The following is a 17,236-nucleotide window of genomic DNA, read 5'->3' on the forward strand; positions in this document are numbered from 1 at the left end:
GCTGCAATGACAGCGAGCCCAGCCTTCGGTTGCGACAGTCGTTGCTGCCAATCCGCCATGAGATCGCGCCGGAGCTCGTCCCGCCACGCACTGATTTGGCGCGGCAGTGGAGTTTCGCCCCGGCGACACGCGTCGCCGCGCGAGCACCTTCGCCTCCAAATCCCACGGCGGTAATCCGGCAAGGAGGTTCGCCGCCTCCCCGGAGATCGTGCGATATCCTCGGATCACCCGGATGGCCATGACCCTCTGAGAGGTGAGCAGCGCCCGAGCTGGTCGCCGCATTAGGTTCGGCCCCCACACAGGGGCGCCGTAGAGGGCCATGGACCGCACGATCCCTGCATACAACCTCCGGCAGGAGGCATTTGGCCCCCGAAATTTGGTAGGAGCCGCTTAGCGCAACCCCCGTCCGTTCCAACTTAGGAGCCAATCGTCGGAAGTGCTCCACGAAGTTCCATCGACTGTCGAGGACGAGTCCTAGATACTTCATCGTAGTCTCGACGCCGATGGAAACCCCTTCCGCCGTTATTTGGGACCCACCCGGAGGTGGCGCGTTCCCGCGGCCATGAAAGCACATACGCCATTTAGTGGTTGCGCCCATCTTAAATATTGAGGTTGTATAGTGCACTGTATTCTTCTTGTCAAGACCTTTCATTTGATACCCATATTGATGGGATTGATAAAACCTACGTTATCCGCCATTTTGTAGCGGCCGCCATCTTAGATTTAATTTTTTTATAGTATATTGTATTCTGCTTGTTGAGCCCTTTCATTTGATACCCATATTGATGGGATTAATAAAACCTAAATTATCCGCCATTTTGTAGCGGCGGCCATCTTAGATTTCAATTTTGCATAGTAAATTGTATTCTACTTGTTGAGACCTTTCATTTGATACCCATATTGATGGGATTGATAAAACCTACGTTATCCGCCATTTTGTCGCGGCCGCCATCTTAGATTTAATTTTTTTATAGCATATTGTATTCTGCTTGTTGAGCCCTTTCATTTGATACCCATATTGATGGGATTAATAAAACCTAAATTATCCGCCATTTTGTAGCGGCGGCCATCTTGAATTTATAATGATAATGAATAAACATAATTGTATTGTCACCAAAATCCAAAGTGTACACAAAATTTCAGATTAATCGGTTGACAGGAAGAGGGTGAAATTTGAATTACTAAATTTGACCCAAGAAAGAATAAAACAAACGGGGTGAGCTAAATAAAACCGTTTAAAAACTTACTTATCATATACTGTGGTAGTCCATAGAATAGGTTAATCTCCTGTGATCAATTATGAGCTGATGATGCATACTAAGTTAGCTATGTGAAGCTCTTCGTATCGATTGTCCGTATATACTGTTCGCGATTATAAGCCCTGGAGTGGTTTGAAACGTCGAAACACATGCTTCGTACGAGTTTGTTTTAAGTTGAGCGAGATCGAAACAAGAGCGCATTCAGCGCTCTGATTGGTTGGTTCATTCGTAAAGAATGATTAATTAATTAGAACGCTGAAAGAGGTCTCGTTTCGTTTTTGTCCAACGTAAAGCAAACTCGTGCTAAGGGTACACTTAAGCGGGTAAAGCGTAGACACATACGCGTATTGTAGACAGAATTTGATAAAGACAGATAAGCCAAACTGTCACTAAACAGTTTCAAATCTACAGTGATAGAGAAAAAGTTGGTAGCAATAAAAAAGGACCTATTTTGAAACCCTGCTCGTTCAACAAGGTGCCTATATATTTCTTTTGTAATGTAAATAAAGTTCAAACTGCTGCCCTCTATTGATATTGGTTTGCAAAGTAATGAAATTGTGGATGGCATTTGTTTGCCAAACTTTCTGTCATTGTGATGTTAAAAAAGTTCGCCGCCAAAAACTGCTCTTGAGAATTTTAATAAAAGACGATTCGAATTTCTTAAGAATTTTGTACGAAACTTTTTTATCAAATCGCTTTGGATTTCTTTTGTTAAGGTATTGGATACAATAAATACTTATTGTCTCTGTTAGCAGTATTTTAAAACGTAGTTGGACGTAGTATTCGGGCTAGCTGGTAAGTCCCCTCTTTGAGGAGTGGCTAGAGAGGCGCTAGAGTGTCCTCACCTACCGCCTGACGCAGGTGCTTACCGGACATGGGAGCTTCGGCAGGTTTCTGTTTCTGATAGGGTGGGAGGAAACGCACGGGTGACATCACTGCAAGGACCGTCTGAGGACACGGTGGAGCATATGGTGGCGGTGTGCCCTGCGTGGGCTGAGCACCGCCGTGTCCTCAGGGATGTGTTCGGTGACGGCAGTCTCTAAGTATTGGATAAAACTACAGAATACGTGAGACTGATATGAAATGTTTCAAAATGTTGAAATTGAAGTAAGTAGTTTAGAATTTTTTTTCGTACCAACAGGTTACACTTACGTGTTCACGACTCGTGACTAATGGTCTGAAATGTGTTCGTTCATGAAGTATTTAACTGTTTGTTTTAATAACACGCTCATGACACGACTTAACGAGTTTACAGCATATTACTGGATAGACAGCACAGAATGTAACGTGTCACTGTTCACAAATTTTAATAACACGGTAGTAACTATTTGGAAGAGAGTTCCTCATTTGGGTGAAATGAGTTGCTGAGTTTTTAGACCAGCGGGCTTTCTCTTGAATCCAATTCCGATCGATCGACGTTGATATTGCAAAATTTCGGACTCTTGAGTTGAAACACAAGCGTCCATTGCTTCCGTATTGTGTGGATATTGAATGAACTAAATGGTATTGAGTTTGGCTTTACACTCCGTACTCTGAATGCTAATTGTAACAGCTACGTAGAATAGTTTTGACATTGATAAATTATTGAGATGATTGGATTGAAATTGCATAATCATTGAAATCGGTTTCAGGAGTAAGCGCCCAGAACAGGCAGTGTCACTAATTTTTCTGGTGATAAGTCGATAAGCACTGAGCTCAAATAGCACAAATTCATACTATATTTATTTAATATACCTACATTGCAGTAAACTATTAAAACCTATGTTAAACCATATTTTCGCCAAAATGCCAGATGTGTAAAGTAACATTCATCCAAACTTAATTTCAATTCAATACGGACTTCTACAAAACTAAAAAAGAAAACTGTTGAAAGAAAATAAGATACCTATTTGTAACCGTTTCAATGAATGTTTAAAGACTCGTCAGCACATTGGAAAGTTGTCCAGCTACCCAACTATCCAAGGTACCCAAGGTAAGGTAAGTTAAAGAGAAGAAACTAGATAGATTAGATTAAAACCAGTCGACGTTTCAAAGGCTCACCTGTAAAAGCAAGTAAGTTGTGCTAAGTGTACTCTCGAGAGTACTTAATATACTTACATATTAATATTTAGACTCTCTTAATATTTAACTTTAATATGTGAAGTTGTTTGTAATTGCTCTTTCTAAATTGTTAATGTAGAAGAGACTACATTATATTATAATGTAGAGCTACATGTTATGATTATAACTAGCTGTTGTCCGCGACTTCGTTCGCGTAGAATAATAAGTAATGATTTCTGGTATAATTTGGATTTGTAATGTTTTTCTTAAATTAAATATGTTTTATAAAATAGAAGTAGCTTAAGTTACTCTTTAAACCACCAGCTACCTGCCAATAAAACTCCCATCAAAACCGGTACAGCTATTTCAGAGATTAGCCGGTACAAACAGGCAAAAATTGCAATAAATGTGATTTTTGGATGTATGTATGTAAGGTTTTTTCAATATTACAAACAGAAACTCCAATTTTATTTATTTGTCTAGATTTTATGTTAATATGTAGCTATAATGTATCTTAGTAAATTATGCATACATCATTTAATTTGTTGTCAAAACCATTTTATGTTTTATATTAAAAGACAAGGTTTAGTTTTCTTAGAATCTTCAGTTAATGAGCTACAAAGAAAATATCTACGTTATGTGTTGTGTTGTTGTGTTATGTTCTAACTGTTCAACTGTTGGATGCATAGCTTTGTCGGTCACCGAACACGTAGCTCCAGTTTATGAGCCCTGATCATACTAGTCGGGCGCTTACAAATTTTTGACGTTTCACTATAATTATAAGACACAAAAGCTTAACACACAGTAGCACAATAAATTTATTATTAGACTTTTTTATTTTAACGTTTATAATAAGTATCGTGATACATACTAAATTAACTAAAAGAAAAATCACCGTTTACTCACGAAAAATTTCTTTTCTTTTCTCCATTAAAATAATTTACGTGAGTAAAACACGTTTTTTTAGTAAGTTAAAACTGAAATGTTTTTATAATTTCGAAACTGTCAGTTACAACACGCAGTAATGATTTGTACTCACTCCATAATAGCTTCACTACAACATAACCTACAATGTATGGGCCACAAATAAAAATTTACAAGAAAACTCAGCCGTTATGCCTACCGTGCCAGAGAACTATTAATCTTTATTAAATCCGCTCAATTGTATTTTCACTTACATTACAATAACAATTTATCAAAACTTATCAGCATATTGTAGGACTAGCTTTAGCCCGTGACTGTGTTTACGAATAAAAATTTTATTATTTTTCTGTTCCTTTAGAAATAAAATACTAAATACTTTATAAGCTTCTCAAATAAGCTACCTTTCCTTCATTATCAAAAAATGGCAACACTGAGGCAATTTCAGCAAAAAAAAAGAAATCAGTGATTATATTATCGGCTTACTCACGTAGCATTCCGCGACAATCACTGCGTCGTGTGTCGCGGAATGCTGCTCATGAACCTCCTCTTGGCTCGAGTTCCTCGTCAAACAGTTACGTGAGTATGCCGATAACATAATAAGTAATTTAGGACGTCTCACGAAAGTTATAATAAAAAAGAAATCATGGAAATCTGGCCAGCCAACCATGATTCACAATTTTGTTTTGTACGCTTGTAGATAAGAAGTTCTGAATTGGTATAAAAGTAATTGCTAATGTTAAGCCCTAGTTCAAAATTAAATGGCCGCCGGTCTACGTTCTATATTCAATGGAAGTAAAGGATTTAACCAGACGTCTGGTACCTGCAGACAGACCATCCATCAAGTTGGTCTTCACAAAAAGAATAGGTAAATGTCACAGATGTTTTTTGTGCAGCCTACGATCCTTGTCGAGTAAAATATTGCTACCTTTTGAAAAGTTTTTCTCCAAAAATATATGTTTTTCTTAAGTATTTACTTATTTACTGTCTCTGTAGGCTAGTCTGTCCTGTCATTGCTATCTTTTTACGGGTTTTATGTGAGTAATAAATGAGTTTCTGTTGTTACTGGCTGATGTCCGCGGCTTCGCTCGAGTGGATTACGGACTTTGTGTCTAATATATGTGCATAGTATGTAAATATACTTATATATGTATTTCTTTTTTAAATTGGAAGTAGTTTAAGTTGCCCCTTCGTATATCAGCTACCTGCTAATAAATGTCGCGTCAACGTCTGTCTAACCATTTTAGAGATTAGTCAGAACAAACAGACAGAAAGACGACAGACATAAGAAAAATATTATATTATTGTTTGTATCGTATGGATGTTCATTTGTTCATATTTTATACACGTAGAAAAAGTGGTTATTTCAATATTACAAACAGACAAACTTTATTTATTAGTCTAGTTATAGAAGTTGACGTAGAAAATCTAGTGAAAGCTTGGTTTTGCGTTTATTCCATGGGGAGGTAGGTAGTAGGCAGAAACTAGAGAGTTTCGTCTACTAGACACGACAAAACACAACGCAAGCGTTGTTTTACGTCAATTGTGTGGTCCAGTCGAGCCGACCCATTGGTGCCGAAACATGCCTCTCTCACTCTTAATTGTCATAAAATGAAATGTTTAATAACAAATATCTAACTTACATGTAATTAATTACTTCATTGAGTTCGATCACATAACAAATACGTGATTACCTGCAAAATCTACCTAAGTAGTATAATTCAAGCAACCCTTTCACAGCCGTCGTGTACATAGTTGCACAAACACAATGCAGCGCCCGCACACCGCACACCGGTACTATTATCCTGTGCAGGTTGCCAGATGCCAATCTAATCGAATGTCAGTCATCTTCAATGCTCGGGTTTCTATTCAAACTCGATACACCACTCGACACATGTCATGTCTGGCCAATCTCCACCAGTTTGTAGGTCGGCGCGGGAAGGGTTAAGTCAATCTACAGTATCTATCTACACGATACACGATGGGACGTGAAAAATTCGAACCATATTTTACGCTTTTCGCTTTTCGCACACCCCTTGTTTATTTTTTTTTTTGGGAAAGAAATATTTCAAGTCGTTTGTGTGATAGACTCTCCAGCTGAATGGAGTGACGATATCCGTTATACGGTTGGTAGGGGCTGGATTTGAAGAGCTGAAGATGGAGTTCAGTGGTGTGTTATTGAGCTGCGGAAGACCGTGTACAGGGGTTCCAAATTGAAGAGCAGGAGTAGAAACGGGGTGGTTTTAGTCAGTAAAAGTCTGACACTCTCTCTCGCCTCACCCAAGGCGGTAGAAGTCATTGGATGATTGCAACAAACTGAACGTGTATTCATGTCATAATGAAGAGAGTTGTATGCAAGAAGTGTACTTACGTAAGTGTAAGTAAGCAACGATTGTCGTCCAAACAATGCAGTACCCTTAGTACGAGTTTGCTTTACAAGAGCGCGTTCGGCGCTCTGATTGGTTGGTTTATTCGAGCCGGCCAATCAGAGTGCCGAACACACAGACAAATGACAATCGTTACTTGGAATGATATCCTTGTATCTCTGAATATGAGTGTACTTACATCACCCTCAATGGGTTGTGTGAATGAGATAACAGTTACGTAATTGCCAATTTGAATTTTATTTGTACAAAAGCCAAAGGAGAACGTGTGAAATGCTCGTAGGTACCGAGATTAGAGATGTAATTACATTTTGTTACACGTTACTTATCTTTTGAATCAATAGGCTTATTGCTGATGTTTTTGTAATTGTCAATTCAAAAGCTCGATCGCATTCTCGTCCAACATTGGCCAAAACTCTAACTCACAACATGGCTGACTGCGATCGAGCTCACTTGAAATGGATAGTCACAGAATAGCTTAGCAGGTTACAATGTGCTTTTCTTTACACACATGGAACAAAAACTTCACACTGTAGTTCTTGATTATAATTTTAATAAAAACAGGATTCTTCCTAACAAATATTCTTTTTTTTTTTTCAAAAGAAAATACTTACTTATTTTTATATTATATTTGAAAGTCCTTACTAGAATACATATACTTTGTTATAACGATGTAGACAAGCCTCTAGGTAGCCCTACTGGTCCACATAGATCCATTCAGATAGCCTGTTCATTTCATGCAGGCTCTGATATCTTATCTTCGCACCACAGTCCAGTAATTTCAGGCCAGTTGACAGATGATTACACACATACAATACGGTTTAAATATTTGTTCTTTTAAGTATATATTGTTATTTATATTGCTACGTTTGTTTTGATTAAGGGTTTTCATGATGTTATGTATTTTTTTTTCTTTTTATAATAAATTCGTTTTTGTATCATCTGTTCAATGAAATAAAGAAATACATTAGTTAAAGTACAGAGTTTGGATTTGTATATCATGTGTGATACATATAATAGGCTTGTTGATATAATAGAAGTAGCATAACTACGTCTACTTTTAAGCTTAACTTGAGTAACTTCCTTTAATTGTAAAAAATAAATAGTACTATACTGCTGCGCTGTATGCAGTGATTTAATGATCACTAAGCTAGTCCTTAGTAATTGTTTTCGTAAGAAAACCGTTATCAAGGAATAGTTTAGGTAATCATTAAATTACTCTGAGTGGGTACCGCAGACATTGTTCGATGAACGTTCGTGAGACATACTAAATTAATTATTATATTTTTCGACTTACTCACGTAACTGTTGGACGAGGAACGCGACTAGTTTCATGTCAAATTAGAGGCTCATATTTATGAGCAGCATTCTGTGACACACTTATACAAACTAGTCGAGTAAAAATAATATTTCTTATGAGATATCGATGCTGCTTCATTCTTCGTTTTCCACGGAACTAATAGACAACAGGAAAATAGTATATCGCGCAATATTGTGGTCAAACTAACAACAATAACGATTCTTTCCTTCTTTGATTCTAACAACGGGAATGAAGGAAAGATGAAATAGGGACGACCCTAATCATATATCGGACAGTCATCATATTTATTTTCTCTTTGTTGCTGTCATGCGACATTACCTCCCTTTATTGGGGGACACTTAATAACACCGTGTTGACAACTTACTATCGTAAAACAAAAACCGCTTTGAAATATAGATTAGGTGTTAAGTGAATGTGGATCAACGGCTCGTCTCCTAAGGTTAGTAATTGAATAAACGTTTGTGAAACAATCCTCAAGGCGACTGCTAATTGTAGGGATTAGGGTAATGCCCCCTTAAATGGAGAACATTTGTTCTGCAGTGGACTTTTGCCGGATACTCAGGACATTATTGTACTCATAAAAATTTAGTGAGAATAAGTTTTAAATAGATGTCGGTGTTAGTGACCATGTTTATTTATGTCTATGAGTTTCCGATATTTCGGTACTGTTGCAAGTGCCATGATCACGGATGAACTCTAAATGATGATAGATTTAGTGAAAAATACTAAACTTAAAACTAACTGTTTACTTACGGAAATATACTGAGAAAAGCTCCACTAAATGCGTGTGTACTACCAGCAGCGTGCGTACCCGCTCCGCGTATAAAGAAGAGTCCCTCTGTGATTCGAAATTTGTAGAGCTTTTCTCAATAGGTATATTTACGGGAGTAAACCGTTATTTTTAAGTAATTTAATGAGAAATACACAAAACAGTATTTACAGGTACAAACTAGGGTAAACTACCCAATTATCAGCACTTTAAGAGTTAGTCCTAATTTAAGTCAATTTATTATTGTGAAAAAAAGGCTTTCACCCGTTAAGGTAAATTTTATAGTTATAATATTTAATAAGGAAGACAATAATAAAAGAAAAACATGATTGACCTCTATCCAAGATTATTTAGACAAGTAAGAATAAAAAATGGGTCTGTCACCATTTACTGGCACCATCTTCACCAATTACTAGCATAGAGCAACCCAATTATCAGCACCTCACTATCACTGTTAGGAATTGCATTAAAAAATTTAGTTACATTATTAAAACCTGTTTTAATTTATTTTTTACATAGTTAGTAAGTAGGTAACAAAATAATTACTTATAAACTAATAATACTTTTATCTGTATAAGTCGAGCAAAATAAAGCGTCTCGGCCTTACTATCCTTTTCTCGAAGCCATTCAGGCCAATTTCGACCGCCTATAACTTCATTGTGGATAAAACAAGAAGCCTGAATTTTCAAATACTAAGCAGGCATTATACAAACATGGTATATTTGAATTTTTATTAAATTTTAACCATTACTTTAAGAATTATAACATGTTAAAGTTTCGAAATTTTGTCACTGACTGACAGATCATCAAAAGTATAAAGCACTTTTAACAGACATAGAAGCTTAAAATGTTTGCATAAAATTAGTATTTAGTACCTAAATCAGGGGAAAAATCAAATACTTTGTAAATTCAGTCCAGTTTTTTAGATACATCAACTGCATCAATAACTTTGTAATCCTATAAAAATTTATGGGGTTACAAAGTTATTGATACAGTTACAATTTCATCACACCAATAACTTTGTAAACCCATATAAATGTATGAGATTACAAAGTTATTGATGCAGTTACATTTTATTGTTTAATGAAATAATTGAATCTACAAAAAGAAGTGAGATACCATCAAAAACATTCTGTAAAAAAATCCAAGTCGCGCACCTCATCAGTTTATGTACCGTAAAAAAATGTGAGATCCATGTAAGTAATACCAAGTCGGTTATTTTATTTAGTCCCTACTTAAGAGACCTTCTGTCTTAAGTTATAATGTAAATTGTTATCATATCAATATTACATTAATTTTACGTTTTAAATAAAATAGATTGACTTGGCCATCGCATGAAAACACAAGTATACCTACTTTTGTTGACATTTTTCGTATTAAATTGTTTAGTCTATTTCATGACAATGAATTACGATGGTCTATTGCACGATTACCTACGTACGATGGCCAAGTAAATCTCTTTTTTTTAACACCATTAAAATGTCCTGTAATCTGACTGGTGTTAGTAAATATTATCAAGACATACCAATTGCGCACTACTAAAATAATCTCTAAAGTTGTCGTAGCTTGCATACCATCTACAAAATCTCTGCTAATAATACTGGTAATAAAACAAAAAATAAGAAGAGAAAAAATAAATAGAAAGAAATAAGAAGAGATGATGATATTCTAGGGAAACCAATTTATCAGCATGCTTCTGATCCAATTATCAGCACCATGCTAACATTTGGATTTTGATGGTATAAACTAGTTTTACAAAGCAAAATCAATTCTTTGCATAAAATAAACATAATTTACATTAAAAAATATGAAATTAGTATTTATGTACTTTTTTCTATTTATCATCACCAGTGCTGATAATTTAGAATTTACAAAATATTCGATCCATTTATCAGCACTACCTATTTTACCAATTAATCACCAAAACCTCAAATTCTACTCTTCAGATTATCATCAAAAATTATCTCAAATATCAGAGAAATCATTAGTTTCAATATTAAATTTGTAAAAGATACGATATATCATAAAATGTAAACACGTGACCTTAACGGCGATCACAAGAAAAAGGCAAAAACAGAAGAAACTGCAAGACACAAATGTTTGTTTACATAATTTCCATCAATTTGAGGTCTCAAAGTATGATTTTCCCAATAGCAGGATTCCAAAAACATACATTTATTTATTTATAGGTGTGGAAACCCAAATTAGTAAGTGAAAACCTTAGAATTGGTCGATTTATTCAGAGTGCTGATAATTTGGTGCAGTGCTAGCAATTGGGTAGTTGCCACGTATATGTGTAAACTACTAATGTTATAAATTCGAAAGTTCGTTATGTGCTGTAATGTGCACCTCTGCCTATGTTAAAACGAATCGATTGTTTGTGAGTATGGATTTTTGTTACTCTTTCACGCAAAAACTACTAAAGGGATCGGGATGAAATTTGGAATAGGGATAGATTATGGTTTGGAATAACACATAGGCTAATTTTTATCCCATGGAAACGCGGGCGAAGCTGCAGGCAGAAGCTGGTGTTTGTATATAGGTATAGTACAGTTTGAACTACATAAAGAAATTAAATACCTAAAGTACTTTTTTCTGTCAAGTTACATTTTAGCTACAATATCAAAGAACCAGTTTATTCAATGTTTTCAAAAATAAAATTCCAGGAACCGAATTAATAAAGTAAGCAACGGCGATTCGCGGAAAAAACTTCACTGGATAAAGAGAGAAAAGAGGCTGTGAGTAATCTCGTAGGACCCAAATCTGAGATGAGAGTAAACAGCTCGGTAAAAGCGTGTAAAAAAATAAAGTACGTACTGAATAGAAATAGGCCACAAAGTAGCCGATTAGAACCCAAATATGGTCTGTCCTCTACATTTGAATAATGTACAGACATAAGCAGATCAAACTACCCCTTTATCTAAAATTTCTTCAGTAGGCTTTCGACTTTATGTTAAGGGAATAAGATTGATTATTGTATGTAAGTGTGTATGTAAGTACGAGTACTTATGTATAGCTTGTAAGTAGGATCCATTTAGTTAGTAGGGATTCTGAATGTATATTTTCTTTCGCTCAACATAACATTACGCTTATAATGCTTCGAGGATAGTACGAAGATGGGACAGCAGTGATTAGAAAAACTTTTCTGCTTATTCTGCACTGGTAAGACATTCAGTATAATTTCTACGAAGAATTTCGATATATTTGCTTGTTCGGATAACAAATCTGAAACCTCATGTTTCGGTTACCGGCTGCCGCGCAACGTCAAGCATTTCCGCACGGATCAACTCTTTGTGTAGTCCACAAATTGTTGTTCCAAGTCTTCGTGTAGAGTCTAGATGTGTTGTGAACTTGTATGTTTGTAAACGCGTCCTCTACACAGGAGAAAATCCTAGTGAGGAACAACGTTGTTTGAAAAAAATTAATTACATCGACTCGGCCAATAAGACTATTAATAAAAACAATATATTAGCGCTATAAAGTGACGCATAAGACAATATCATTAGTCACAAGTGGGTATTACATTTAATCATCCCTTAGCTTATTGCCCTTTGAGGATTAATAGGCGTGGTATTACTACAATATGTCTTACAATCATATTAATACAATATTTCTGTCTAACAATGCGCTTTATAAATATTTCCCTAAGCAAGATCTATACTCTCTCCAAGTGAACATTACCCTCATTTCATAGAAAGCACGATTCTTTTAATTTATTACCGATTACGGTTTCCATTGAAATCTTAATTGTATTAATTAATCGGAGGAGAGTACTCGGCCAACATTTAATGGGTACGCTTTTAACGTTCATTTATTTAGAAAAAGTGTTGATTTGAGTCTTATATTATCTACTATAATATACTTTTCTTATTGTAAGTTTTTCTCTTTACTCTTTCAACTTACTTTAAACTTACAATAAAAAAAGCTGGGAAACTCTGTATATTTTTTTAGGAAACTCTCTCCGTAGAAAAGGAATACTCCTATCACAATTTCACACACCTCTGCTCACCCTACCTACACGTCTAAGTAAGTTCATTCAGTTAATCGTTTCAAATTAAATACTTTAATTATCCTATTAAAACTTTAATGCAACACGTGTAACTATAAAAGCACAGAAAAACTAAAAATGTTCTTTTACAAATTACTTTCAACTTCGCGAGCCACTTCATTATTTTCTAGAAAATAAAATAAAAACTTCAAGTTCAAGTGAAGAGCTAATCTCATTTCACTATCATTTGAATTTAATTTCTTTTTTAATTACCTTAAGAGGAAAGCTTCAGTGAAAGAGGGATTAGGGAACTCTGAGGGATTTGCATTGAAGTCTGTAAGCCTTGCATTCCGGACCGTCAGTAGCATACTAGGTGCCGCCCGCTACGGACGTAGTGTAGCTGCGTAGCGCTGCGATCGCGTCGTAAACTCACTAAGTATAACAAAGTTATTTTTTAAATAAAAACATTATTTTAGTGGATTATCTGTATAAGTATATGAGTGTATGATAATGATACTGTATACATATTATAGTTATAAGTTTTAAAAGTAATTTTTAAGTGTTATAAGTGCACAAAAACATAAATTCTAAGTAACTTTGTAAATTAAAAATCGAACAAGTTTGAATAACATCAACAATAAAAGTTTTAATCTACTAAAAAAAATAACAAACTTTTTACAACAACAAAAAAAATGCTGGCCACAAATTCCAAATCCAATTTCAAATAAAATAAAAACAAAATAAAAGAAAAATGGCGGAGTTTTACCGCGCGAATGAGACAGCAGTGCAGTTTTACCAACGATGTACGAATCTATCTTACTTCGATTGTTCGGAGGAAGAAATGCTGTGGATCATGATGGGCCCTCGGACCCTGCCTCTGCAGAAGATAGTGCCCATCTCCGTGCTGCTGCTGGTGATATTCCTGACGGGAGTGGTGGGCAACGTGGCGGTGTGCGTGGTCATCGTGAAGCACCCCGCCATGCACACTGCTACTAATTATTATCTGTTCAGCTTGGCGTTGAGTGATCTCCTGTTGTTGCTGTTTGGTAAGTCATTTGTTTTTAGTTTTTCTTCAATTTGAAGCAACCACGACCACTCTGCCAAGAGTGTACGATTGAGAAGAAAGATTTCTTCAATTTAGGATATTTTTATTGTTGACATTATTGTGATAAGTTTAAAAAATCTAGAAAACTTACATAGATACTAAAATAATTGACTTGATAAGGATTTTACCCTTAACCTATGCATGAAAAGACTGATTGATGCGATAGAAATATGTAAGATTCGTAGCTATTGGCGTTCCATTTTCTCTGCCTACCGCCATAGGAGACAGGCAAGAGGTTATGTATGTTTGATAAGGTTTTTGTGTACAATCACACATAATTCACAATTATAATCATAAAAGTCTACTTTTAATGCAAAATGTCTCTCTAGATAGGTTAACAAAACGGTTTTTATTTGCGTTAAACATGCAATACTCAGCGTGTCCTAAGTATTGTTGTGTGTGTGATCCTATCACCCAAAAAAAACTTCGAAACATTATTAAATACTTTTTAATTAATTTGAAGTAGCTCTTCGGTACAAGAGCATAGAATTGCCAGAGAGAATACTTATAAAATTAACTGGATAATTAAACAACTGACTGCACGGTTGACATAGAGGTTAACTTGCTGCACATTACCGGTTTGATAACTACCTCCACGGATATTTTTTGTTGTTTTTCCTGGTCGAAGTCTGATTGTGTAAATGCACCCACGACACAGAAGAAATTACTAGTATGAGATAACGACGAAACCTCCATAGTTATTAAATGTTTTTGTGATACACAAATTGTTGTTCCGGGTCTGAGTGTGATGTGTATAATAATACGACATTGTGTTTTTAAGCCCACGTACGATACGGGAGAAAACTCTGGAGTAGCGCCACTTGTTTTTAAAAAAGGCTTGGCACCTAATTGTTTTTCGTCCAAACTTTTATAAACCTGTGCAGGTCATTAAACTTGCAGCCTTGCATTTGTTTCAAACATTTTAATCCAAACAAACAGATTAAACACCGCTCTCTTTCTAATGAAAATATTTTCACATTAAAACTACGTACAAATTGAAAAAGTTTACACTTCGAAATTGTTTTTATAAAGAAAGTAACCACTAGACAATTAATCCTAGATACAAACATTGAAATATCAAGTAATTTTATGTATTGAAGTATTTAAGTTACACTCTAAAATATTATTATGTAATCGTATTATATTCGAAGTGTTTATTTTAATTAAGTAGGACTTACAAAGGCAATCAATGGGAGCTATGAATATTTATAATAACAGAAATAATTTCGTCAGTAAGCCTTTCAGTAAAGTTGGTTGTTCGTTATTTGTAAAGTGACTCTAAATTATATTGATCCAATATAATTGGGGGAGGACTAAGGGGGAGGCCTTTGTTCAACAGTGGACGTGTACCGTCTAACTCAAAAAATGATCCACAGTGGCCAGCGACTGTGTGTTATCTAAATAAAAATGGCATGTTTTATTCCAAAGTCTGTGCCAAGTTGCATCTAAATCCATTTAGTAGTTTATGCGTTAGAGAGTAACAAATTTAAAGTCAAAGTTAGAATTAATATTATGTATTTCAAATAGAACGGGAAGGCACTTTTGATCGTCAAAGCAAATATTACAATATTTGTATAAACAGAATGTCTGGCTGTCGGTCAGTCCTCTAGTGAAACTATTTGCTCGTTTCAAAGTGCAGATTCCTATGGAGAGGAACGAGCAAGAAACTCCATAGAATTTGTAGTTCCAAACTCTAGATAATTCCAAGATCCATAGCAATATCCTCAAAACATTTTCATTATTTTATGACAAGACATTGAACCGCTAATCTCAAACAGCTACACAGCAAACATAGCAACTAATCCAGTACTCAATATAAGTTCGTAATGAATCTCCCGACCGTTACTCCTACTAGCTGTTGCTAACTCAAAGAAGTAATGATTTAATCTAAATTGTAAATCTTTGCAAACTCAGTCCCAATTCTGGGACTATTGTGACTGTATCTCCCATCAAAGTCAAGTTGCATTTAAATCCATTTAGTATAGTAATTATGCGTACTCTAGAGATTAACACATTTAAAGTCAAAGTCAGAATTAAAATTATTTATTTCAAATAGACCGGGATGGCACCTTTTGAACGTCAAAGCAAATAATACAATATTTGTATAAATAGAATGTCTGTCTGTATGGATCCTAGACGTACGGCGGTATCCATACGATTCTCAAGGATTTTCCGGACAGCAGTGCTGAAGGACCTATGTGACGAGCTCGAAAGGTTACCACCTCTCTGTATTCCAAGTGTGGATTGATAATATACCTTTATCTCATCTTGCTTCTTCGTCAACAAGGACTATGGAGAACTGAACGAGACAAGAAACTTCACGGAGTTTGGAGTTCCAAACTCTAGATAACTCTAAGCTCTATAGCAACATCCTGAAAACACTTTCATACCCTCTATTTTATGACAAGACATTACCCAAAAGTTAGTACAATAATGTCTTGTAATCGTTTCTCAAACGTTTTATTCATTTTAACGATAATTTGACACAAATACCAAAAGGTCAGCCAGGACATAACCCACTTCACAAAATCCAACCATTATTGGAGCTTTTAAGGCAAAGAATTTTAAGTTCTAAAGAACAGTATGGCTGTTGATCAAATTATACCTACCAAGAAGTATCGTACAACCCTAAGAAACCCCACAAATGCTACAAAAAAGCGGCAGTTCAGGATTTAGTTTTGATTTTGAAATATATACTGGAGCTCAGGGACCTGTACAATCTGACACTAATTTGCCCTAGCAGTGACGTCTGCCTTTCTAGGACAATACCAGAAGGACTCAATTACAAACTCTTTGATAACTGGTACACGTGACGTACCTTGTATTTACCAATCATAAAAAATTCCCAGGTACAATCTTTGCAAACTCAGTCCCAATTCTGGGACTATTGTGACTGTATCTCCCATCAAAGTCAGATTCTCGACAATATTAAGATAACTTCAAATTATTTGAGTAAGTAATTGCAATTTTATGATACTGTATTACTATGTCTGCCTCGTTGGTCGAGTGGTCGCAAGTACGACTGCCGGACAAGAGATGTAAGACTGGGTATGCCTGTCTGGACCACTAGACAGCGGTGCAAAGTACCAGAATCGATAGGTCCCGGGTTGGGCAAAATATTACAAAAGAAATTGTTTTAAGTTATTTTACAACATAAGGTGACTGTAATTTTTTTTATTTAAAATTACAACATTTCTTTTTTAGTTAACCAAAAAATTTAATATAACTATAGAAGCATGGAGTATTGACAGGTATTGCCTGCCCTCAGTATATGGTAATTTTTCAAATTCAACATTTCATTTATTTCAATCCAATAGGGGATAACTTCAAATTATTTGAGCAAGTAATTGCAATTTTATGATACACTGCCTCGTTGGTTGAATGGTCGCAAGTGCGATTAGGGGTCTCGGGTTCGATCGGGCAAAAATTACTTGGCTTTATTCGTTGTT

The 17,236-nt window shown here is 35.5% G+C and overlaps 1 protein-coding gene and 1 long non-coding RNA gene across 2 annotated transcripts in view; one reads left to right on the top strand and one right to left on the bottom strand.

Annotated features, from left to right (window-relative positions):
• Window positions 1-696: 696 nt before the first annotated feature.
• LOC126911023 (uncharacterized) lies at window positions 697-1,238 on the bottom strand. The gene is made up of 2 exons (XR_007705586.1): window positions 1,038-1,238; window positions 697-801 (listed from the first exon to the last, which is right to left on the bottom strand). It is a non-coding gene; the product is annotated as an uncharacterized LOC126911023 (long non-coding RNA).
• An 11,821-nt stretch (window positions 1,239-13,059) lies between these two features.
• Window positions 13,060-17,236, top strand: part of LOC118271510 (neuropeptides capa receptor-like) — a 91,184-nt gene continuing 87,007 nt past the window's right edge. The window contains exon 1 of the mRNA XM_050695791.1: window positions 13,060-13,728. Within this exon, the coding sequence (XP_050551748.1) occupies window positions 13,434-13,728 (295 nt within the window). The 5' untranslated portion in view covers window positions 13,060-13,433. The remainder of the gene's footprint in view (window positions 13,729-17,236) is intronic.

Source organism: Spodoptera frugiperda, chromosome 9 (assembly GCF_023101765.2).
Source record: "Spodoptera frugiperda isolate SF20-4 chromosome 9, AGI-APGP_CSIRO_Sfru_2.0, whole genome shotgun sequence".
In the NCBI taxonomy this organism is placed as follows: Eukaryota; Metazoa; Arthropoda; class Insecta; order Lepidoptera; family Noctuidae; genus Spodoptera; species Spodoptera frugiperda.